Below are 24,951 nucleotides of genomic sequence, written 5' to 3'. Positions count from 1 at the left end.
ATGGCTTCTGGGTGATTAGAACTATGGTTACAATGTGAAATTATTGTTTAGAGAACTGTTTCCTCTACCAAGGAGATTTATATTCTGTAATTTAGACTTTTTATGAATTTAGAAAATAGATTTTAATTTATATAAGGGGATTTTACTGAATATTTATGTTGTCCCTTTTATTTCCTTTTGAAGATGCTGTTTATTATGAAGATGTAGGATATATCTTTTATTCCTTTAATTGATTACTTTTTTATTCCTTTAATTAATTAATTAATTCCTTAACTAATCTTGCCCATCTGCTTAGAGAAACTTAGATAAACATGGTCAGTACCTCCTTTAAAAGAAAAGATACCTTTGCAGTGATGGTTCCTATGTCTCTTTTAGAAGAGAAAGTGTTAGAATAATTAATATGCAAATAAGTTTACATAATAAAGACTTTTCATATTTATTTTTACTATTTTCATATAATTTCATGTAAAATTAGTTTTTTCTTAAAACATTAATAGCTTAAAATATTTCTAATAGTAATTTCTATGAATATTCAAGATTTAATCATTTAGGGGAGAATCTAAGCCTCTTGATCTGCATATTCCTAATGGGTCAATGATTTACTTTTTTAAAAATCCAGCATTCTGTGTTCAAAATGTTTATATAATTTTAGTTGATCTTCATAGGTTATCAGCAAATATACTAGTCAGAAGTCTGTAGTTGGTCGGTTAATTTTGCTTTATTTAACTGGCAACAAAATGAACGATTTTAAGTTTTCTAAAATTACTTTTTAATGGTTTTTGCTTAAGCATTAGACTAGATAAACAGGAAAAGATATTAGCTTTAATATCATTTTTCATAGTAGTACCTTATCTCTGTGTTGTACTCTAAAGTTTAGAAAGTGCTTTCATGTATATTGAGGTCAAATAAATATTCCCCTTGGAATTAGAGTTAGACCCTTAAGAGTCTGAGAAATTGATATGAAAATACCAACTTTACTACTGATAAAACTACTAGAGAATAGGACTGGCTTCTTCAGTCTGTAATTAGATATACCAGTCCACCCAGTCAAAGCAGCCTTCACACAATTGCAGGCCTCTTACCACCTGGCAAAGAACAGTCTAATGTATGCTTTGTGCTGATAGGCAAATGCAGAAGAGGGGAGGAGGAAAAAGGCCGAGCTAATCATGCCCAATCCCCGCTTTTTCAGTTCCGCAGTAGATAAGTCATTCCTCCTCCTTAGTGAGTATTGTTCTAATGGAGTTTCCTACTAGTAATATACTACTTTATCCCATTTGGTCCTGATAAAAACTCTGTGATGTTAATAGAATAGAAATGATTAGTTTTACTTTTTATATAATGGGAGAAGGAATAAATCTTGTTTATTAAAGGTGGGACATGACAGATGAAAGACATATCTGATTTTATTTGCCCATTGTTTTGAGCTGGTGTCCACTGTAGACTATAGGAAGGATTTTATTTTGATGGATTGTAACATAATAGTGGATATACTTCTTGTCCTATACTGTATAATTTATTAGTAGGATATTGGCATTATAGGCATTTAATTGCTTATTTTCAATTTATATATAATCAGATTCATACTTTCTGTCTCTTAGGTGTCAGTTTTTTTCTTTTATAACAGCTTTACTGAGGATGTAATTCACATACCATGAAATTCAGCCTTTTAAATTATACAGTTAAGTGGTTTTTAGTATATTCACAAAGTTGTGCAGCCATCACCATTATATAATTTTAGAATATTTTTATTACCATCCAAAAGAAGGCCTAAACCCATTAGCTGAAAAGCAAGCCTAAACTTCATTCCCCCATCACCCCAGTCCCTGGCGATCACTAATCTACTTTGTCTTTATGGATTTGCCTATTTTGAACATTTCATATAAAAGGAATCATATGATATTATATATGACCTTTTTGTTTGACTTCTTGCACTTACCCTGTTTTCAAGTTTCATGTATATTGTAGCATATGCTTCGTTCCTTTTTATGGCTGAATGACACTCTATTTTATGTATATACCACATTTTGTTTATCCATTCATCCATTAATGGACATTTGGGTTATTTCCACATATTAGCTGCTGTGGATAATGCTGCTGTGAACATATGTGTACAAGTTTTGGTGTGCACGTATGTTTTCCATTCTCTTGGGTAGATATCTAGGAGTGGAATTGTTGGGTCATGTGGTAGGCAGTTTCTTGTTTAACATTTCTCTGAATTTCTGTCTTATGACTCACAGAAGACAACTGTATTCAGTTTTGTTTTTTTAACATTTCTCTGTATGTCTCCCTATTTCATCATCATTTTTCTGAAAATATTGGAGAGAAATGATTTCTTTGATTCAACTTGATCATTGTTTTGTCTCTGTTCTTCAATCACTTTATTTGACCCATTTTTAAAAATAATGTATGATATACTACTAAAAATTTTGTATTCAAATTTTGGCAGGTAGTGAAATTGTTCAGATGAGCTTTTTTTTTTTAATAGTTTGACTTACTGGAGGCTACAGCTTAGTTCAGAGAAACAGTACCATGTTTTAATAACAAAATAGTGCCTCATTGCCCATTCAATCACTCATTTATTCAACATAAATTAAATGCAGTGTTTATCAATCCTGGGTATAAGCTAGAGTTATCTGTGGTGTATTTAAAAAAAAAAAAAGACATGCCAATTAATCAGAATCTCCAAAGGTGGATCTTAGGCATGTTTGTTTTTGGAAAGCTTCATAGTTAATTTAATGGATAGCTATAAGGTGCCATACTCTGGAAATAAAGAGATGAAACTTGAGCATATAGTTTAGCAGTCTAGGAGAAAAAACAGACAAGTAAATTTCCAATTGTATTATAAAATTATGTTAATTTCCATATATACCTATATAAAATTATATAAACTTCCATTTGTATTATAAAATTATATAAAGATACTATATATCTACAGTAGATGCATGAATAAGGTACAGTGGAAGCACAGTAAGAGCCTGTAGGCTGGGCGTGGTGGCTCACGCCTGTAATCCTAGCACTCTGGGAGGCCAAAGCAGGATTGCTTGAGCTCAGCAGTTCGAGACCAGCCTGTGCAAGAGTGAGACCCCGTCTCTACTAAAAGTAGAAAGAAATTAGTGAAACAACTAAAAATAGAAGAAAAATGAGCCGGGCATGGTGGTGCATGCCTGTAGTCCCAGCTACTCGGGAGGCTGAGGCAGGAGGATCACTTGAGCCCAGGAGTTTGAGGTTGCTGTGAGCGAGGCTGATGCCACGGCACTCTGGCCCAGGCAAGAGAGTGAGACTCTGTCTCAAAAAAAAATAAGAGCCTCTAATTCAGACTGCTTGGAGATGGTAAAACTTGCACTGTCTCTTAAAGGACAAATAGAAGTAAGCCAGACAAAATGGAACTTAGAAGAAGGTCATTCTGGGTAGAGTGATCAGTGTATAAATACACTCCCTGAAAGAATATGATTCTGTGGGGCAACTTAAAAAGGGTTTGGGGCTGGGCATGGTGGCTCAGGCCTATAAGCCCAGCACTTTGGAAGTCTGAGGCAGGAGGATCACTTGAGGCCAGGAGGAGTTCAAGACCAGCCTGAGCAACATAGTGAGACCCCATCTCTACAAAGTATTTTTCTTTTTTAAATTAGCCCAAGTGGTGGCAAATACACTTGTAGTCCTAGCTACTCATGAGGCTGAAGTGGGAAGACACTTGAGCCCAGCCTGGGCAACAAAATGAGACCCTGTCTCTAATTAATTAATTAAAATAAAATAAAATAAATAGAAACAGTTTGAGGTGATTAGAACAAAAAGGTATGAAGAAGTGGTAAGATTTGAAGTTAGAGCACTAGGCAAGATCTCTTTCATAAAGAGACTTGTGTTGAGCAAAATAATTTGAATTTTATCCTGACCACCTTAGGGAGCTTGAGGCTTAAACTTAGACTTTGGGGAGTGGGTATGGAAGAAGAGGAAGAATAAACATATACACAGCGAAACAAAGGACTCAAAAGATCTTTTTATTTAAAAAATTAAAAACAGGAATGTTTGTTCCATTATGGGTTTCTGGCTTGTGTGTATTTCCATGAATATAGCCTTTTTGGTAGGTTTAAACAGTTGGAGTAGAATGAGAGGTAAAAAGGAAATAGGTTAGTAAGAAAGGTTAGAATTGGAATGGGGGATAGAAGGAAACAGGAAGATGAGAGAGAGGTAGGAAAGGAAGTAAGGGCCAAAAGGTGATAGAAGTGGATGGGAGGAGAGGAAACAGATACTTGATCTTCCATCTATAGACACTGAGTGGAAAGAAGGCCTAATGCCAGGATTCATGTTGTGCTTTGTGGCTTTAAAAAAAATTCCTACTTCTGATTGTTCAATTAACAATGGCCATTGAATCCTTTGTCTTTTTGTTTGTTTGTTTTTAAGGGGATGAAAGAATCATCCCCTTTTATGTTCTTAACATCTTTAGAGTTCTCCAGATAACACAAGTATATATGTTTTTTGTTGTGGTATGTATATTATTGTTATATCAAATTGAGAATACCAATTTTTAGCTGAGTGCAGTGACATGTACCTGTAGTCCCAGCTACTGAGGAGGCTGAGATGGGAGGATCAGTTCAACCCAGAAGTTTGAATCCAGCCTGGGAAATATAGTGAGATTCCAATCTTTAAAAAAAAAAATTATCAGTTTTCATATCTATCTTCCTATAATAACTTTTAATAGGACAAAATAAATCATAGCTTTCTTATATATAATGTATATCAGATTTTATCTTAAAATGCTTATTAAATTCAATCTGACTCTAAATTTAACAAGTTTTTACTTCTTTTATTCCTACCTATCCCACAACTATGGGAAAAGGATAATATCATTAAGTAAACTACTATTGCTCTCTTAAAATTTTCGGCATGATTAGTAATTTACATGATCAGATGGAGGCTTTTTATTCTAAAATTTTCTATTTAATATATACCTCTCACAGACATTATTACAAAACTTTATAAATTCTCTCTTGTCAGGTTGAAACACTTGCTTAGTTATTTTTCAGTATTCAGATATTCATTAATTTTTTTCAGCTTTATTTTTAAGACTGTTATTTGAAAAGCATCTAAAAGCATTACTGTTTTTATAATGCCAAAAAGGTGGTTGCTTTTTCTGTGTTATTATGTTTAAGCAACGTGATCCCTTTGAAGAGTCAGCTTACAAACTGCTTAAAGACCAAAATAAAACAGTTAATGCTTAAATAATCCTGACTTTACTTCTGTTTAGTGTGGAATCTGTCCTGTTAGGTAACCATTAAACTTTTTAATAGAAAGGACCTTTTAAAAGGTTAAAAGTTATCTTGAAAGTACAGACTAGTTCTTTCTGTAATATAAATACAAATATGTAGAAGATAAATACATTATAACCTTAAGGGCCTCAGGTGGCCATCTTATGCCTTTAGTACATAAAAGGAAAAAAGTTCCCTTGGTGTGGCTTGTAAGAAAAAAGAAAATATAAAAAAAAAAGAAACATAAAAGGAAAAAAGGAGATAGGAAAAAAAGTTCTAACAGTAATCAGTGAAGTAGAATTTCCACATAGTGTTTGAAAATAGGGGGAAAGGTTTAGAGTTTACATTTCATTTTGTTAATGCAACATATTTATATAATTTTGCACCTCTTATTGTTTTCTAATTAAAATGGTATTTACCATCTTTCTCTTGAATATCTTAATAACAAATTTCCTGTTCCTATGTTACTCCAAAAAGTGACCTATAAATAAATTGGTTTAAATATTTCTTCATTTAAAAGGGTATATATTTGCTAGTGTATGACCAATAACCCTTTTTATTCTGTTCGTACATTAACATTGTGAGTTCTAGACAATGTATTTTTATATATGTTCATAATTTCTTTTCAACTCCCTGATATTGCTGAAAATGTCATCTGTTGTTTAAATATAGGTTAAGTATCCTTTGTCCGAAATGCTTGGGACCAGAAGTGTTTCAGATTTTGGATTTTTTTGGATTTTGGAGTATTTGTACATACATAATGAGATACCTTGGGGATGGGACCAAGTCCCAACATGAAATTCATTTGTTTCATGTATATATTACACATAGCCTGAGGGTAATTTTAGACAATATTTTTAGTAATTTTGTGCACGAAACAAAAGTTTATGTACACTGAACCATCAAAAAACAAAAATGCCAGCCTGAGCAAGAGTGAGACCCCGTCTCTACTAAAAATAGAAAGAAATGATCTGGACAGCTAAATATATATATAGAAAAAAAAATTAGCCGGGCCTGGTGGCACATGTCTATAGTCCCAGCTACTCGGGAGGCTGAGGCAGAAGGATTGCTTAAGCCCAGGAGTTTGAGGTTACTGTGAGCTTGACACAACGGCACTCTAGCCTGAGCAACAGAGCGAGACTGTCTCAAAAAAAAAAAAAAAAAAATGTCACTGTCTTAGCCAGCCAAGTGGACGAATCTGTGGTTTTTGGCATCACCATTATTCCTGACTCCATATTTATATACTACCAATAAACCATTTTCTTATACTTTCTCACAAATAAGTACTTAACAGTAAAAAATATCATATACCATTAATACAGTGAAAAATAATGTGTCAAGTGTGAAATTTCCACTTCTGGCACCATTGATATGCTCAGAAAGTTTCAGATTTTGGAGCATTTCAGATTGCATGTTTTTGGATTAGGGATGCTCAACCTGTATTTAACAAAGATGGGATACTTACTTGTTTTTATCAGTAGGTAGAAGCTAAGTGATGCTACAGTAACAAACAACCAAAACAAAACAAAAAAAATCTCAGGGGCTTACAACAACAGAGATGGTGGAATCGTGTGATGGCTCTTAAAGTTTTTGTTTGGACTTGGCATATCACTTTTCAGTTCACATTTCATTGTCCAGACAAGTCACATGGCCAAGCCTGATGTCAGTGGGACAAGAATTACAGCCTCTCCAATAATTGTGTTATTGTCAAAATATTCACTATGCTTCCTTCAACAAAGACAACTCCTAGAACTGGATAATTGCAAGCTGATTTTAGGTAAGAGGTGTTGGTGGTTCTTTTTATGGAATGTTTATGTATATCCACAGCTCAGCCAGCAGGAGTGCCAGAGATATTAAAGAAAAGCTTGCATAGCTGTTCGGTGAAAGGAGAAGAGGAAGTGTTTTTAATTGGCAAAAATTTTCTGAAAGGAACTAAAGTTATTTTCCAAGAAAATGTTTCTGGTAAGTAGGCATGTTAGTGATACAGAGATTTTGTTATATTGATATAGTCATAGCTATAAAGTAAAAAAATTATTCAAATATTAAGTAAGTCACTGTTTTTATTTCAATCAGATGAAAACTCTTGGAAGTCAGAAGCTGAAATCGACATGGAATTATTTCATCAGGTATAATTTAACCCTTTTTATAATTTGGTTCTTTACTCTCTGAGCAATTCAGTTTTGTTCTGAAATGTTCCTGAATCAATAGATTAAATTTCCTCTTCATATGGGATTGATATGAATCGTTTAAAGTTTCTTTCTTGGCTGGGTGTGGCATGGTGGCTCACACCTATAATCCCAGTAGACCAGCCTGGACAATATAGCAAGACCCCATCTTAAAAAAAAAATTGAAGTTAGCCAGATGTGGTGGCATGCACCTGTAGTCCCAGCTACTCAGGAGGTTGAGGCAGGAGAATTGCTTGAGCCCAGGAGTTCAAGATTGCAGTGAGCTATGAGTGTACCACTGCACTCCAGCCTGGGTGACAGAGTGAGACCTTGTCTCTAATTTAAATAATTTAAATAAAGAAGTTTCTTAAGTTTGTTTAACTGAAGTAGAATTATTCCACAAATACAAAACATGACCAATTCTCTATTTTAAAAAGTTAAGAGCATTAGCAAATGTTACCATTGTTAATAATTGAAACATTTCTTTACTAATATTTATTTTTTTCTGAGGATTTAGGTTAACCTCACCCTACTATATCGTTACATCAAAGGGAAACTCATATTTATTGATTTACCTGCTATGTGCCCTGTGCTTTATGTTTGTTAAAGTTACCTTCTTGCGTTTAGAAGCATTTATCGTACTTATATTAATTAGTCTGTATTTGTAGGACCTTACCATATATTTTTTTCCAAATAATAAGGGATAAGAGCTTGAGTAATGTGTAAAGGTATAGGTCAGAGAGAGAAGACAGGAGCAGGAACAAGCTAATGTATAAAATACCCAAAGCCTAAAATTTAGTGTAAGGAGTTGATGGGGATAGAAAGGAACACATAAAAACAAGTAGAGGAATGGAAGAAGCAAAAATTGGGGAATCTACAGCCAATTTATCCAAAAAGTTTATAATTCCTTTGTGGTTTTTAAATTTAGTTTTTATTCCTTTGTATATTAAAAAAAAACTAGTAAAAACATTTAAAACATTATATATGGAATATATTGCCAAACTCAAGGCTAAGGGCACAGCCAAGACTGCTACCACTTATATACCAACCACAAGTTCAGACATCTCCAGGCCACCATCCCTTTTTAACAGCTGGCTTCAAATTCAGGTTTTCCTACTGTCCCCTCAGATTTGATAACTTGCTAGAACAATTCACAAAACTTTAGAAAGTGCTATAATTATGATTACAGTTTTACAACAAAAGAAATACACATCAGAACCAGCTAAAGGGATAGGTGCATAGAGCAAGGTCTGGGAGGATCTCAAACACCAAGTTTTTTTCATCCTCAGGGACATGTTACCCTCTTGGCACATCAGTGTGTGACAGTATGCGGAAAATTGCCAACTAGGGAAGCTCACTCAGTCCTTTGGTGTCCAGAGTTTTTATTCAGACTTGATCATATACTGCCCATATAGCTGACCTTTGGTCTTCACTTATACCAGAGGTCAGAACAATATTAAGCATGTTCCAAATCTCCCGTTATAAATCACATTGTTAGACTGTCTGGTGGCCAAAGCCCTCAAACAAAGATAATCCTATCAGATGAGACATTGCAGAGGCCTAGAGATCACCTCCCGATAGCCAAGGGCAAAGACCGGACCTATCTGTGGGTAAAGGTAATTCTTTACTACACAGTATCCTGTAAAGTAGGAGCTTCCTAAATACTTAGCCTAATGCTATGTAGAAAGTATTCCTCTAGACTATTAGAGGAATGCTACTACACACTGAGAAAAAGAGCTAGTGGGATTTAACAGTCATTCCTTTGTCACATAAACCATTAAACAATATCTCCTAGGGTTTGTTGTCAGACTGGTCTCAACTGCAGTTCTAATGCCTGCTTTGTCATTAACAATCTGGGTTATCTAAGTAAGACAAGTCACTTTTGTGTCCCAGTTTTCTAATCTATAAGACAAGCTCTTTCACTAGATTATTTGAGCCTTCTTCTAATGCTGACATTTTATTATTTCTTATGCAACTTGATCAGACCATCCCCACTCCCCATGAACCACCAGTAGCTTCTTCTAGAGGAATCCTGGAGGTTAGGGACAATGTACTATGACTCTTCTGTGTTCCAAACACTTAACAGATACTCAAGAAAAACTTGTTAGTTCATTTTTATTCACCCTAAAGAAAAAGAGGACTCTGTGGTCTGAGGTCCATTTGTTCTTTCTGAGGGTACTTCAAACCCTAATTTCAACCAGGTTCTTATATATCTAGAGTTTTAATCCTGACTGAAACTTAATTTATCCCTGTAATACTTTTGTATGCTATTGACACATTTTGTTTTTTGACAAATTGGTTAGATTAATGTAAACTCCCTTGCTTATAATGTTCTATTACAATTCTTACTCTTATGATATGTATTTATAGATAAGGAGACTAGTTCTGGAGATTGAAAGACTTGCCATACAAATGAATAAAATAGCCCCAACAAATTATAGTCTTAACTTGCTATTTCATATATAACTTTATATTAACAAGTCAATCCTCCCTCTCTCTCTCCCCTCTCTCCCTTTCTCTCTCTCTCCCTTTGAGGCATGGGGTAGTTATGTTTTTAAAACACTTTTTTTCAGGGCAGTTATGCCAGCTACAATAGATTAAAGAAGAATAATCATAAAAATAAGACATGTGGTGGAATGGAAAGGAATTATATCCTTATTTGGTGGCTATATCTAGAGGTCCTGGGGTTTTTGCAAGCAAGTATGTAAACAAACTAAATCATAATATGATCTGTCATTAATTCTGTGATTTCATTCATTTTAAAATTATCTATTTCAGAGAGAGCTCTTATTTCTTTTTTTTCTAAAGGGGCTTTCTGGGAAGTATTTTCTTAGAGTGGAATCAGAGCTGAGATTCTAGAGAATTGATTGTAGAGATCATATTAAAGGAAAAAAGATAGAAATTAGACATTTAGAGGGAAGAAAATGTGGTGAACAAAAAGAAATTTCAGTGGTCAATAAAGAAATATCAGGGCCAGGCACAGTGACTCACACCTGTAATCCCAGCACTTTGGGAGGCTAAGGTGGGAGGATCGCTTGAGGCCAGGAAGTTCAAGACCAGCCTGAGCAATAGCAAGACCCCATCTCTACAAAAAAATAGAAAAATGAGCCGGTCATGGTGGCACACACCTGTAGTCCCAGTTACTCAGGAGGCTGAGGCAGGAGGATTGCTTGAGCCCAGAAGTTTGAACTTGCAGTGAGCTATGATGATGCCATTGCACTCTAGCCCAGGTGACAGAGGGATAATTTTGCAAATTGCAAATATGAAAAATTATGATAACCATTTAGTTATAACCTCAAAATTGAGTTATCAGGTATTAAACTTTTTCTGTTATATAAATATTGAGATTGATGAAATCTGAGAAAACAGTTCTTTGTTTAATATTTAACTCTTCTAGTCAAGGCCATAATACATGTCATGCTTATATATACCAAATGTGAGTACATAGTCATTGTATGTACTCCCTTTTAACAACTTTAGATAAATTATGTATAATATTGTCTATTAAAAAATAAATATATAAACACATTTATGTGTCTCTGTGTGTATGTATACATACACATATACATAAAAAGATAGCTTAGGGGAAGATAGAATATAAATATAGAAAGAAAATTCTTGAAATAAATGCCAAAAAGATACTCAGCAGAACTTGTGGGAAGAACTAGATTAAACAAAGACTCAATGGCCGGGCGCGGTGGCTCACGCCTGTAATCCTAGCACTCTGGGGGGCCGAGGCGGGTGGATCGCTTGAGGTCAGGAGTTCGAGACCAGCCTGAGCAAGAGCGAGACCCCGTCTCTACTAAAAATAGAAAGAAATTATCTGGCCAACTAAAATATATATAGAAAAAAATGAGCCGGGCATGGTGGCGCATGCCTGTAGTCCCAGCTACTCAGGAGGCTGAGGCAGTAGGATCGCTGAAGCCCAGGAGTTTGAGGTTGCTGTGAGCTAGGCTGACGCCACGGCACTCACTCTAGCCCGGGCAACACAGTGAGACTCTGTCTCAAAAAAAAAAAAAAAAAAAAACAAAGACTCAAGAGTTTAGAGGTTTTGTGTTTTCAAATTGGTTCTAATTGTAATTTTGTAATGTGTCTTTAGTCAAGTTCAATTATATATATTCCCAACTGTAAAATGAATATGGCAATGGTAATTTTCTCATAGTAGATTGAAAAATATCCATTCCTTATACACAGCAGAAAAAGATTATCTGCTAGGGAAAAAAAAATTATTTTGAATCCAAGCAGATTTTTCTAAGAAATTAAAATTTAGATATTCTCTTTTTGCCCTGAAGAACATTATACCTGCTGTAAAGGCCTCCCAGCCCTTTCATGTTTTGTATGTATTGTATTCCTAGCTGAGTAGTAGTTAATTGCTCCTAATATGTGAGTAGTATTAAAAACAACTTTTGATCCCTATTCAAAATTTACCTAATTTTTAATTCAAATCAGGAATTTCTAGATTCAGATTGAAGGAAATATGAAGAATTCATAGCAAAATAGGTTCATTTGATTTTTTAAAAGGTTTCAAATTAATTTTGCTTAAATATGCTTTCTAAAGCAAGTGGAATAAAACTATATATGTATGTATAATATTTTGATGAAATATGCATCTGATTTTTAGATACTAATTGTGTTTATAATTACCAAGAAATAAGTTGTTATTCAGAAGAATAATTTCAATTATAGAGTTAGCCAAATAATTTTAAAAGTAGAAGGATACTTCACAAGCTATCCATTCAACCATCTCCTTAACTGTAGGTAGCCTGGTTCTGTGACATAGTCATAGTGTCTGAACAATAGAATAAAAACAAAGGTAGACAAGATACAAAAACTCTTGTTTCTTAGAAGTTGTATCAGTGCTAGTTCATTTTTGATGACCTCATGTGCTTTAAGGTTCCCCCCTGAGTAACTGGATGTACACACATTTGTACATGTTCTTCCACCTGGTTTTAAACTATGTGGCTTTTTTGAGATGGCTAACTTAGGAGGCATCCTGTTAATGCCATAAATTAGAAGCTAATTCTTTATTTATAATATGACTTTATTTCAGAGAGTGTGTTTTAAGATGGCTCAGAAACAAATTAAGTGCTCAGAAATTGAAATCTTGGCATTGATCTCATTTGTCCCATGTTCTATTCAGCTGAGTCAACCAACTACAGTCTTAAGTAAATTTTAAAAATGTCATCAAATTTACTTTACCCTGAGCTGTCAGTTTTGGCCTCCTGATATCAGATCATTAGTAAAAAAAACATAATAATCTCCACCCCCAATGTTCCTTTCCAGTACTATAATCTACTAATGAAGAAGAAAAATAGTCAAATGTGATTCATGTTGTCTTCTAAGATGTAGTCCCCTTAAATAAATACTGGTGAAACATTTATGAACTCTGCCCTTTTCTTCTAAGGATGCTTCTGCCAGTATTCTGACTAAAAATATCCTTCATTTACTGAGATTTGAATAAACTGAACCCTATTTGACTTTAAATGAGAATTAAGTGGTTAGGAAGTAGTGAACTGCATTGGGTAGTACATCTCACATTGAAGTTGTACAGAACATATGATAAGTGACTTTGCTGTTTGTGGGCATATTTTTTCCTCCTAATTTATTCATTCTTTTATTCAACAAATGTATTTGTGTGTATTTTGTGTAGGGTACTATTCTTAAGAAGGAAGGTAGAGTGAAGAATAAAACAGCCTAGATCCTCATGGAGCTTAGATTCTTGGTGGTTGGAGAGAGACAAAAATTAGGGTAATTTTAGGTAGTGATAGTGTTGTAATGGAAATAAACAAGATTACGTAGTCAGGTTGGGGAGGAGTGTTACTTTAAATAGGATGGTCAGGGAAGACTTTTCTGAGGAGGTGACCTTTGTTTAAGACCTGAAAACAGGTAAGGAACTTGCCATTTGAGGAGGTGAAGAAAGAATATTATAGTTGGAGAGAATAGCAAGTATAGAGATTCTGAGGTAAAACTGAGTTTAGTATCTTAGAAGAACAGACGAGAAGGTCAGTGTGGCTAGAGTATAGTGTGCTAAGGGGAGAGTGGGAATGATATAAAGTTGACAGGACAGGGACCTTGTAAGCCATTGTAAGACATTTGGACTTTACCTTACAAGCAATTTTAAAATTAATCTCCTAATGCCTGTGAACCTGAGCTTTAAATATATTCTTTTTCTAATCAGATTTTCAAAACTTTACAGCTGATAAGAAATGTACTTAAACTTAATTAAAATTTTTTAATTTAAATACTGCTTCTTTTCTGACTCTTATACTTTTCTTTATATTAGAATCATCTTATTGTGAAGGTTCCCCCCTATCATGACCAACATATAACTTTGCCTGTATCAGTGGGAATATATGTAGTGACTAATGCTGGAAGATCTCATGATGTTCAGCCATTCACTTATACTCCAGACCCAGGTAAGTCAACATAAAAAATTCTGAACTAAAGTGAATAATTAATTTCTAGTTCTTTGGAAGGATATGAAGATGACCAAGCCAACCAAAAAAATAGGTTGCTGGTATCAATGGGTTGATGCTTGTTTCTTTTAGAGATGGCATTATTTCCTAAGAAGACAGCCACCAAATACTGCTTTTACTCTTAAATTAAGGGAATCATTTCTACCTTATACTCTAATAATAAAAGCCAGGAATGCTATGAAGTCAGACTCTCTGAAACTATCTTGCAGATTACTCCTTACCAAGACCTTACCAAGAGTTACCATTCATTGAGTACCTCTTATATGCAGACAGGTGAAAGTGACAACTTTGGGAAATGGCTAACGGTTTAGTTTGGCTGGTTGATAGGATGCATTTTGAGAGAGGTAAGACAAAAGCCTGGAGTGGTAAATGGTAAAATAAAAAATATCAAAGATTGGTGGTAAATAAATATTTAAAATATAATTTTAAGCAGTTAGGTAAAATAAGATATTTTAGAAATTGAAGGAACAAGACCATCTGAAATGTTAAAAGTTTAGAAGGTGTCTGGCTATGAAGTATTTCATGAGTTATTTGCCTACATTCATTTAGTTGCCTGAACAAAAAAAAAAGCCTTCTCCTGGCAAAAGTAGGGAGAACATTTTGGAAACGGAAACACTTTGCATGTTCCCATTGACCTACGCTTGGTGTCTGCCGTGGTTACCATTAGTTCAGTTCATTCCGGTCTCAGGAGTACTTCAGAATTAGCAGTTTTTCCATTTCTCTAGTTTATTGGTATGTTATTCCCAAATAGTTGAGGATCCAGTGAGGTGGAAAGTGAAGAAAGGTGGCAGGGAAAGAAAGCCCTGGCATCAAAAAGTGAGGGATACAGTATCTAGGACAGAGTTAGAACTATTCTTGGTAATTACTTTCGGTCACCTTATTTATCTATTCTCTGTATTGTTTTTAATCATGCCTAAATTTTGCAACATTGGTTATTTTCCACTGGTTTGCTATAAAAGTGTGCCACAGTATACCACTAATGAAATACCTCTTGGTATTTGTCTCACAGTAAAAAATCGTGAGTAAGAACTTTGGACTGAAAAGGCAAAGTTTAGAAATAATATTCTGGCTTCAACAAAAATAGAACGAAGATTGGTTTACACTCAAAGACCAAATATTTGATTGTTTTCTTTCTAGGAAGGCCTCAAAAATCCAAGCAAAGTCAATTTAAAATTAATGGTAGTTAAAGCATTTTAGTAACTGTAGTTACTGAATATTGACATTGAATATTGTGCAGGAGCTTGTGTAAATGTGGGGAAAAAAGATGGTGTAATTAATATGTAAGAATGTGTTTCCTGAGGGGCTTCTGTATCACTTGTGTGGGAAGAAGGGGGATGTATGTCAAGGAATAGGCTTAAAGTTTTTGCTGTTCTAAAAATACTGAGATTTTGTTGTTTGTTTGTTTTTATTGATCAATTATAGAGAACTTTAAGACTTTGAAGTACTTAGCATCAGCACTAAGAATCCTCATTTCTCAGTGATAAATGGTGATTATTAGAAACTTTTCTTTGATAAATTTGCCAAACAAAGCAGCTTTAAAGTATTCTGCTTTAAAGGCTATATAATTGCCTAATTTCGGCCATTCCTGGGTAATCATTACCATATGTTTGTTCTTTCAAGTTTTCCCCCCATATATTTTGTATATCATAGATAGCAGTCACTCTTAGAAAATCTTGTTTGAATAAATATATGGTATGCAAACTTCATAATAAGATCTAATGCCTCAGTTTCTGAGTTTATGACATACCTAATTAAAGAATCTTCCCACAATTTCACTTTTTTGGATTTTCTAAAATGTGATAGTTTTTTGAGGTGTTCATGAGAGAGAATATGATTTCAGGAAATCTTGGGCACAGAAAATTTGCCCTATCCCTGTATAACAAACTAATAGCTTTTGCAATTCATTTAGGGACTATGGTTAAATATTTAAATACTCAATAGTGTATCATTATAGCAGCTAAAACTAGGCCCACCCTAGTATTCTCAAGTCAGAGTAGAAATGGTGACTGTTAATACCATTTGTCTAAATATTTAAAAGTTATAAATAAAACTAACAAATCACTAAATAAAATACCTCCTTCACTCCTATTTTGACCAAAATACCTTCATAACAACCTGGAAGGCCAGATTTGAATTTAGAATTTTTGAACTACTTTAGGATTCCAAGGTGGAATATGGCAGCATGGAGAAAGAAGATCCTCAGCTTGCCACCCTTCTTTTCCCACTTGTGTCTCCATCCTATACTTGGAGGGTCTTGATACCCTAGCCAGTGCTTCTAAGCTCTGTCTACCCAATAGGCCTAAGAGCACTCATATGATCTAGGATAGTTATACAGAAAATTTGGGGATCCTGGGTACTTGGTACATGAGCTAAAGGTAGTGTCAGGGCAAAGGCTTATCCTGCCCTCTGCACACTCTGCCAGACACAGCCCTTCTAACACCCTCTGGAGCTATACTGCCCAAGTCATATATCTTATGTATATGCTGTCAGGCACTTAGATACTTGGCAGAGTCATAAAACCTTTAATGCCAGTTAGTCACTGAAGCTTTGCTTCAGCACTAAAGCATCTTTAATTTTTTTGCTTAAATTTACTCAGACACAAAAATTAGACATTATTTGCTGTGACTGCAGTGGTGATTTCTGTAAGAAATGGACATATAATACCTATATCATTTTTTGATGCTATAAAAACAAATTACTAATAATTTGATTCAAAAGTAGAAATTTAAAATTTTTCCAAGGATTAGTTTCTATTTTAAAATCTGTAATTGTTAGAGTTAATGTTAATGCATAAAAATTGTATATGGATTTCTTTTTCATTCAATTGTGTATAAATCATTTGTTGGATCTACTGTGCAACGTACTAAGGTAAATTAATTCACTTTATTCTTAGGAGAAGATGTGTACAATTTTGTCTCTATTCACTTAGTTACAACTATCATTTGACACATTAGTGAATTAAAATAAATACATTGAAAAATAGAAATTCAAATATATTTAAATAAAATTAACATATAGTCATTTGAAGCAAGAATCCATTTATTTCCTTTATCATTTAGTACTGATCTTTATTTGTAGGCTCGTTAAATATAAACTTGTCATAGTAGATACAATTGATATGACTAGATACAGGAGCCTAGCAATTTTCCATTAATACTAAGAAAGATTTTTTTCAAAGTATTACAAAAATAGTAATCATAATATTACAGATTCAGTATGTTCATACTTATTTTAATTTAGCTCAACCATTAATTGACTAATGCTTCTGAATCAGTATTTTTTACTAAATCATTTATATAGGCGAATGAGTAAATTTTTTTCTTGCTAGTGTCCCAGTATGTTTGATAAGTTTTAAATGATTGATATTCTTATATCAATCTTCTGTTCATCTGATATCATCAACATGTATACTGTTATAAGAAGGCTTTATAAAAATTATTCTGTTTTTGTTTTGGTAAGTGATCATATGCTCTGCCCACTTGGAGATCAGTGAATTTAAAGGATAGACTGCTGGTTATGAAAACTCATCTCAACCTAGAATTTCTGCTAAACAAGTAATTTAGTGATGCTTTGTGACAAAATATTCCAATTAAAGTTTTTAAAGTACAAATTTTGTTAGGGTGAATAAATTTAGATAAGTACATTTATCTTTTTTTTTAAATAGCAGTAGCTGGTACTTTGAATGTAAATGTGAAGAAGGAAATATCCAGTCCAGCAAGACCTTGCTCTTTTGAAGAGGCCATGAAAGGTACCAATTTGATTCTTCTTAAAAATTGTAAGTAGGTGATCCTGTATGTTTTCTCTAGCAAACCTTAGTATTTTGTTTTCCCTTATATACTTACAACACTTAGGAGGGTATCTTCCATTTTGTAAAATAAATATTTGTTTAACTTAACTGAATGCAGACTTGTTTTTCAACTTGATATTTTCCTTCATTTGGCATATAAACATAATTTTTAGTATATGTTGAAGAGGAGGAGTTTTTTGTTTTTTAATTCTCCAGTATTAAAATTTTACTTGTTTGCAATTTTTTCTTCCCTCACTAGAATGTAATTTTAAAGTAGTAGAGACTTTACCCATCTTATTCATCACTGGATCTCCAGAACCTAGAACAATGCCCGGAACATTGTAGGGGCTCAATAAATACATATCGAAAATGTAGGAAGAAAAGATAAGTTGGTATCTCTCAAGCCATTTAATATTGCTTAAAGACCCATTAAAATACAGTTGTGGGGCTGGGCACAGTGGCTCATGCCTGTAATCCTAGCACTCTGGGAGGCCAAGATAGGAGGATTGCTCGAGGTCAGGAGTTCAAGACCAGCCTGAGCAGTGAGACCCCGTCTCTACTAAAAATAGAAAGAAATTAGCTGGACAACTAAAAATATATGCAGAAAAAATTAGCTGGGCATGGTGGTACATGCCTGTAGTCCCAGCTCCTCGGGAGGCTGAGGCAGTAGAATTGCTTGAGCCCAGGAGTTTGAGGTTGCTGTGAGCTAGGCTGATGCCATGGCACTCTAGCCTGGGCAACAGAGTGAGACTCTGTCTCAAAAAAAAAAAAAATACAGTTGTGGGTTCTGGGACAAAGTAGTATAGTCTCACTTTTCCCTGCTCCTCTCCTCTAAATACTACTAAATAGCTTGGAAATAATTCAGAAATCATAAAAGCACTTTGAAATATGAAAAGAAGAAGGTGTACTGGCTAGGAACCTCAGAACTTAAAAGAATGACACCACAGTGAGTTTCTTGGGTTTTTGTTTTATCTCCCACTTTTCCCAAATTGGGCACCTGAGAGTCCTGTAGCCCAAAATTGCCAACAGGCATACACAAAAAATAAATCAATAAATAAGCAAGAAAAGCCTGCTGTCTTTGGCCAAAGGACTAAGAAAGGGAAAGTCCAGCAGAGACTTAATGGGATGATCATATCAGGTGGCAGCAGGTGGCCACCAGTGGAGTTTAGGGGCCAATCTATGCCATACCCATTCCTGCAGCAACAGCAGAACCAAGGAGAGCCAACCCTCCCTGTAACCTATATCTGCCAGCAGCAGTGGGCCTGATCTGCCCATGGGCCACACGTATGCCAGTAGCAGAAGATTGATCTATCTGCAAAAATGGCAATATTAGAATTTGGAGGGCCAACCCATTCCCCACCCTACACCAGGCGAGAGCAAGCAGATTCTCTGCCTGCACTGACAGCACCCAGCAAGCCCAGTATTTCCATATCCTTCCCCCAACAGCAGAGAGAGAGACAGAGACCCAGACCTAGCAGCTCCTAACCCTCCTCCCAAGAGAGAAGAATATAGGCCAGGCATCTTCCAACCTTCCACCCAGTGGCAGAAGGCAACCCAGATGCAGAAGGTAAACCAGGCCTGGGGTCTCCCAATCTTTCACCCAGTGGTAGGGAGCTATCTAAACCCACTGCTCTTGACTCTTCACCCAGTGGTAGAAGGCAGCCCACATAGGTGCTTCCCTGCTTCTAAAAGCACCAACTGTGATAAAATGGGAAGCCCATTGGCAACAGGAGACCAGAGAACCTACCAGGAGAAATGCTTTCCATCCTGCAGATCCAGCATCCTTCACCCCCACCTAATAATACCAGATAGCCCAGGGAAACACCTTCTTCTCATGAAAGGAGCAGCAGGAATCCAGGTGCAGCTCAAGAAGAGCCAGGGTAACAAATCAGACCAGAATAGGGCTCAGAAAACTAAACTGTCATTAAAACTACAGTACACAAAAGTAGACTAGAACCTACACAGGTTAAACAGGGTAACTACATGTATTAAGATTTAAATAGAATAAAGAATCAACTAATATCCAAAATGTCCAAGAAATAATAATAAGATCACTTGTCATACTAAGAACCAGGAAAATCACAACTTGAATGAGAAAAGAAAATCAACTGATATCAATACTAAGATGAATCAGATGTTGGAACTATTATGGTGGTTATTTAAAGAAGCCACCATAAAATTACTTCAACAAGTAATTACAAATTCCCTTGAAAGAAATAAAAAAATAGAAGATCTCAGCAAAGAAAGGGAAGTTATAAAAAGAACCGAATGGGGCTGGACGTGGTGGCTCATGCCTGTAATCCTAGCACTTTGGGAGGTCTAGATGGGAGGATCACTTGAGGCCAGGGTTCTAGACCAGCCCGAGTAGGAGTAAGACCCTGCCTCTACAAAAAAATAGAAGAATTAGCCAAGCATGGTGGTGCACACCCAGCTGCTCGGGAGGCTAAGGCAGGAGAATCACTTGAGCCCAGGAGTTTGAGGTTGCAGTGAGCTATGATGATGCCACACTACTCTAGCCCAGGTGACAGAGCAAGACCCTAATTCAAAAAAAGAAAAAAAAGAGAGAGACTGAGAGACTTCAAAAAAAGGAAACAAAGAAGCCTTCTAGCCCAGATGACAGAGTGAGACCCTGTCTCAAAAAAAAAAAAAAAACAGATCCCCAGGGATCTGTGGGACAATAGAAAATAATCTAATGTTCATATTATTGGAATTCCAGAAGGAAAGGATAAAGAATATGAGGCTGATAAAAAGTACAGGCATAGCTCATGTTATTGTACTTCACTTTACTGTGCTTTGCAAATATTGTATTTTTTACAAATTAAAGATTTGTGGCAACCCTGCATCAGGCAAGTGTATGGGTGCCAGCAGCATGTGCTCACTTTGTGTCTCTGTGCCAAATTTTGGTCACAATATTTCAAACTTTTTCATTATCATATTTGTTATAGTGATCTGTGATCAGTGATCTTTTATGTTAATATTTTGATTGTTTTGCAATGCCACAAACTATACTTATATGAGATGGCAAACTTAATCCATAAATTCTATGTGTGTTCTGATTGCTCCACCAACTGGCCATTCCTCCATCTCCTTGGATCTCCCTATTCCCTGAGGCACAACAATGTTTAAATTAAGCCAATCAATAACCCTACAGTGGCCTCTAAGTATTCAAGTGAAAGGAAGAGTCACATCTTTCACTTTAAATTAAAAGCTAGAAATGGGCTGGGCGCAGTGGCTCACGCCTGTAATCCTAGCACTCTGGGAGGCCGAGGCGGGTGGATTGTTTGAGCTCAGGAGTTCAAAACCAGCCTGAGCAAGAGCAAGACCCCATCTCTACTAAAAATAGAAAGAAATTATATGGACAGCTAAAAATATATATAGAAAAAATTAGCCGGGCATAGTATTGCATGCCTGTAGTCCCAGCTACTCGGAAGGCTGAGGCAGTAGGATTGCTTGAGCCGAGGAGTTTGAGGTTGCTGTGAGCTAGGAGGATGCCATGGCACTCTAGCCTGGGCAACAGAGTGAGACTCTGTCTCAAAAAAATAAATAAAAAATAAAAATAGGCCGGGCGCGGTGGCTCAGGCCTGTAATCTTAGCACTCTGGGAGGCCGAGGTGGGTGGATCGCTCGAGGTCAGGAGTTCGAGACCAGCCTGAGCGAGACCCCGTCTCTACTAAAAATAGAAATAAATTATCTGCACAACTAAAAATATATACATAAAAAAATTAGCCAGGCATGGTGGTGCATGCCTGTAGTCCCAGCTACTCGGGAGGCTGAGGCAGTAGGATCGCTTAAGCCCAGGAGTTTGAGGTTGCTGTGAGCTAGGCTGATGCCACGGCACTCACTCTAGCCAGGGCAACAAAGCGACACTCTGTCTCAAAAAAAATAAAAAATAAAAAAATAAAAATAAATAAAAATTAAAGAAAAACTAGAAATGATTAACCTTAGTGAGGAAGGCATGTAAAAAGCCAAGATAAGCTGAAAGCTAGACCTTTTGTGCCAGTTAGCCAATTGGGAATGCAAAAGAAGAGTTCTTGAAGGAAATTAAAAGTACTACACCAGTGAACACATAAAGAAAGCAAAACAGCCTTACTGCTAACAGGAAGAAAGTTTGAGTGGTCTGGATAAAAGATCAAACCAGCCACAACATTCCCTTAAGCCAAAGCTCAATCCAGAGCAAGGCCCTAACTCTATTCCGTTCTATGAATGCTGAGAGAGGTGAGGAAGCTGCAGAAGAAAAGTGGAAGGTATCAGAGGTTGGTTCATGAGATTTAAGGAAAGAAGCTCCCTCCATAATATAAAAGTGCAAGGTAAAGCAGCAAGTGCTGATGGAGAAGCTACAGCAAGTTATCCAGAAGATCTAGCTGAGATAATTGATGAAGGTGGCTACACTAAACAACAGATTTTCAATGTGGACAAAACAGCCTTCTATTGGAGGAAGATGACATCTAGGGTTTTCATAACTAGAGAGGAAGAGCCAACACCTGGCTTCAAATCTTCAAAGAACAGGCTGACTCTTTTGTTAGGCACTAATGCAGCTGGAGACTTCAGTTGAAGCCAGTGCTCACTTACCATTCCCAAAACCCTAGGACCTTTAAGATTATGGTAAGCCTATTCTGCCTGTGTTCTGTAAATGGAACAACAAAGCCTGAGTGACAGCACATCTATTTGTAGCATGGTTTACTGAATATTTTAAGCCTACTGTTGAGACCTACTGTTCAGAAAAAAAAGATTCCTTTCAAAATATTACTGCTCATTTGACAATGCCCCTGGTCACCCAAGAACTCTGATGGAGAGATGTACAGGGAGATTAATGTTGTTTTCATGCCTGCTGACACAACATTCATTCTGCAGCCCATGGATCGAGAAATCATCTCAACTTACAGAATATAATTCTCAAATAATAAGACCTGAAAGTTGAGATGATTCCTTGATCTGTGGGCTGCAGAATGAATGCTGTGTCAGCAGGCATGAAAATAACATTATGGATCTAGTCAAAGTCTGTTGAAAACCTTCTGGAAAGGAATTAACATTCTAGATGTTATTAAGGACATTTGTGAATCATGGGAGAAGGTCAACATATCAACATGGACGGAAGTTCGGAAGAAGTTGTTTCTGACCCTCATGGATGACTTTAAAGAGTTCAAGACTTGGGTGGAGGAAGTCATTGCAGATGTGATGGAAATAACAAGAGAGCTAGAATTAGAAGTGGAGCCTGAAGATGTGACTGAATTGCTTTAATCTCATGATAAAACTTTAATGGATGAGGAGTTGCTTCTTATAGATGAGCAAAGAAAGTAGTTTCTTGAGATGGAATCTATTCCTGGTGACGGTGCTGTGAACATTGTTGAAATGACAACAGAGGATTTAGGATGTTACATAAATTTCTGTCGATAAAGCAGTGGTAGGGTTTGAGAAGACTGACTCCAATTTCGAAAGAAGTTCTGTGGGTAAATGCTATCAAACAGCATCACATGCCACAGAGAAATCTGTCATGAAAGGAAGAGTTGATCTATGCAGCAAACTTTATTGTTGTCTTATTTTAAGAAATTGCCACAGTCATTCCAGCCTTCATCAACCACCATCCTGGTCAGTCAGCAGCCATCAATGTCAAGGCAAGACCCTCTAGCAGTAAAAAGATTTCAACTTGCCAAAGGCTCAGATCGTTAGCATTTTTTAGCAATAAAATATTTTTAATTAAGTTGTGTACATTATTTTATGGATATAATACTAACATAACTTTTATGTGCACTGTGAACCAAAAAATTCATGTGACTCGCTTTATTGCGATATTTATTGCAGTGGTCTGGAATTGAACCCACAAGATTTTTAAGGTATGCCTCTATTTTAAGAATTAATGGCAAAAAACTTCCTAAATTTGGTGAGACACATAAACCTACAGATTCAAGAAGATGAGAAAACCACAAATAGGATAAACCTAAAGAAATCCACATCATGATTTTAATCAAGACACATCATGATTTTAATCTTAGGAAAACTAAAGACAAGAAATCTTAAAAGCAATCTGCCCACAGAGAGAAATGACTTAGTACCTATAGGGGGAAACAAATTCTAATGATAGTGTATTTCTCATTTAGAAACATGGAAGCCAAAAGGAAGTGGCACAGTATTTTTCAAGTATTAAAAGAAAGGAACTGTCAACCACAATTCTATATCTGGCAAAACTATCTTTCAGGAAAGATATTCTCAGGTGAAGGAAAACTAAAATAATTTGTTATCAGCAGACCTACCCTTAAAGACTATCTAAAAGATTGATTCCATATCTTGGGTATTGTGAATAGTGCTGTAATAAACATGGGTGTGCAGATATCTCTTCGATATACTGATTTCATTTCCTTCAGATGTATACCCAGCAGTGGGGTTGCTGGATCATGTGGTAGTTTCATTTTTAATATTTTGAGAAATCTCCATACTATTTCCCATAATAGCTGTACTAATTTACATTCTCACTAGTAGTGTGTAAGGGTTACTTTTCTTCACAATCTTCCCAACACTTACGTTTTCATCTTTTTGATAATAGCCATTCTAACAGGAATGAACTGATATCTCATTGTGGTTTGATTTGCTTTTCCCTTGTGATTAGTGATGTTGAGCTTTTTTTTTCCCCCTAGAGACAAGGTCTGGCTCTGTCACCCAGGCGGGAGTGCAGTGGCGCAGTCATAACTCACTGTAACCTCAAACTCCTGGGCTCAACCTCCCAAGTAGCAGGACTACAGGCACACACTACCACACCTGGCTAATCTTTTTATTTTTTGTAGACACAGAGTCTCACTATGTTGCCCAGGCTAGTCTCAAACTCCCAGCCTCAAACAATCCTCCCATATCAATCTCCCAAAGCACTGGGATTACAGGTGTGACCCACCATGCCCAGCATACTTTTGCATATATCTGTTGGCCATTTGTATGTCTTCTTATGAGAAAAGTCTGTTAGGTCTTTTGTGTATTTTTTTCATTGAGTTATTTGTTTTCTTACTATTGAGTTGCATTTCTTATATATTTTAGATATTAATCTCTTATAAGATGTATACTTTGCAAATATATTCTCCCAGTCTATAGGTTGCTTTTGACTCTGTTGATTGTTTCCTTTGCTGTGTAGAAGCTTTTTAATTTGATGTAATCCCATTTGTCTATTTTTACTTTTGTTGTCTGTGCTTTGAGATCTTATCCAAAAAATCTGGGTGTATATCAAAGGAAATGAAATCAGTGTGTCAAAGAGATATCTACATCCCATGTTTAAAGCAGCACTGTTCACAATAGCTGAGATCT

The 24,951-nt window shown here is 35.8% G+C and overlaps 1 protein-coding gene across 7 annotated transcripts in view; it reads left to right on the top strand.

Moving 5' to 3' along the window:
* NFAT5 (nuclear factor of activated T cells 5) overlaps nucleotides 1–24,951 on the top strand; it is a 118,982-nt gene that overhangs the window by 79,443 nt on the left and 14,588 nt on the right. For 3 of the 7 annotated variants that reach the window (XM_045533375.1, XM_045533371.1, XM_045533378.1), the window contains 4 exons: nucleotides 7,068–7,202; nucleotides 7,314–7,366; nucleotides 13,689–13,821; nucleotides 17,546–17,656. In XM_045533375.1, coding sequence (XP_045389331.1) covers nucleotides 7,068–7,202; nucleotides 7,314–7,366; nucleotides 13,689–13,821; nucleotides 17,546–17,656 — 432 coding nt within the window. The remainder of the gene's footprint in view (nucleotides 1–7,067; nucleotides 7,203–7,313; nucleotides 7,367–13,688; nucleotides 13,822–17,545; nucleotides 17,657–24,951) is intronic. The other 4 variants (XM_045533377.1, XM_045533373.1, XM_045533374.1 and 1 more) reach the window with 3 other exon arrangements.

The sequence above is a fragment of the Lemur catta genome, chromosome 20 (assembly GCF_020740605.2).
Source record: "Lemur catta isolate mLemCat1 chromosome 20, mLemCat1.pri, whole genome shotgun sequence".
Taxonomy (NCBI): Eukaryota; Metazoa; Chordata; class Mammalia; order Primates; family Lemuridae; genus Lemur; species Lemur catta.
Note: the sequence above shows the minus strand (reverse complement) of the source record. Positions and strands in the feature narration are given on the sequence as shown.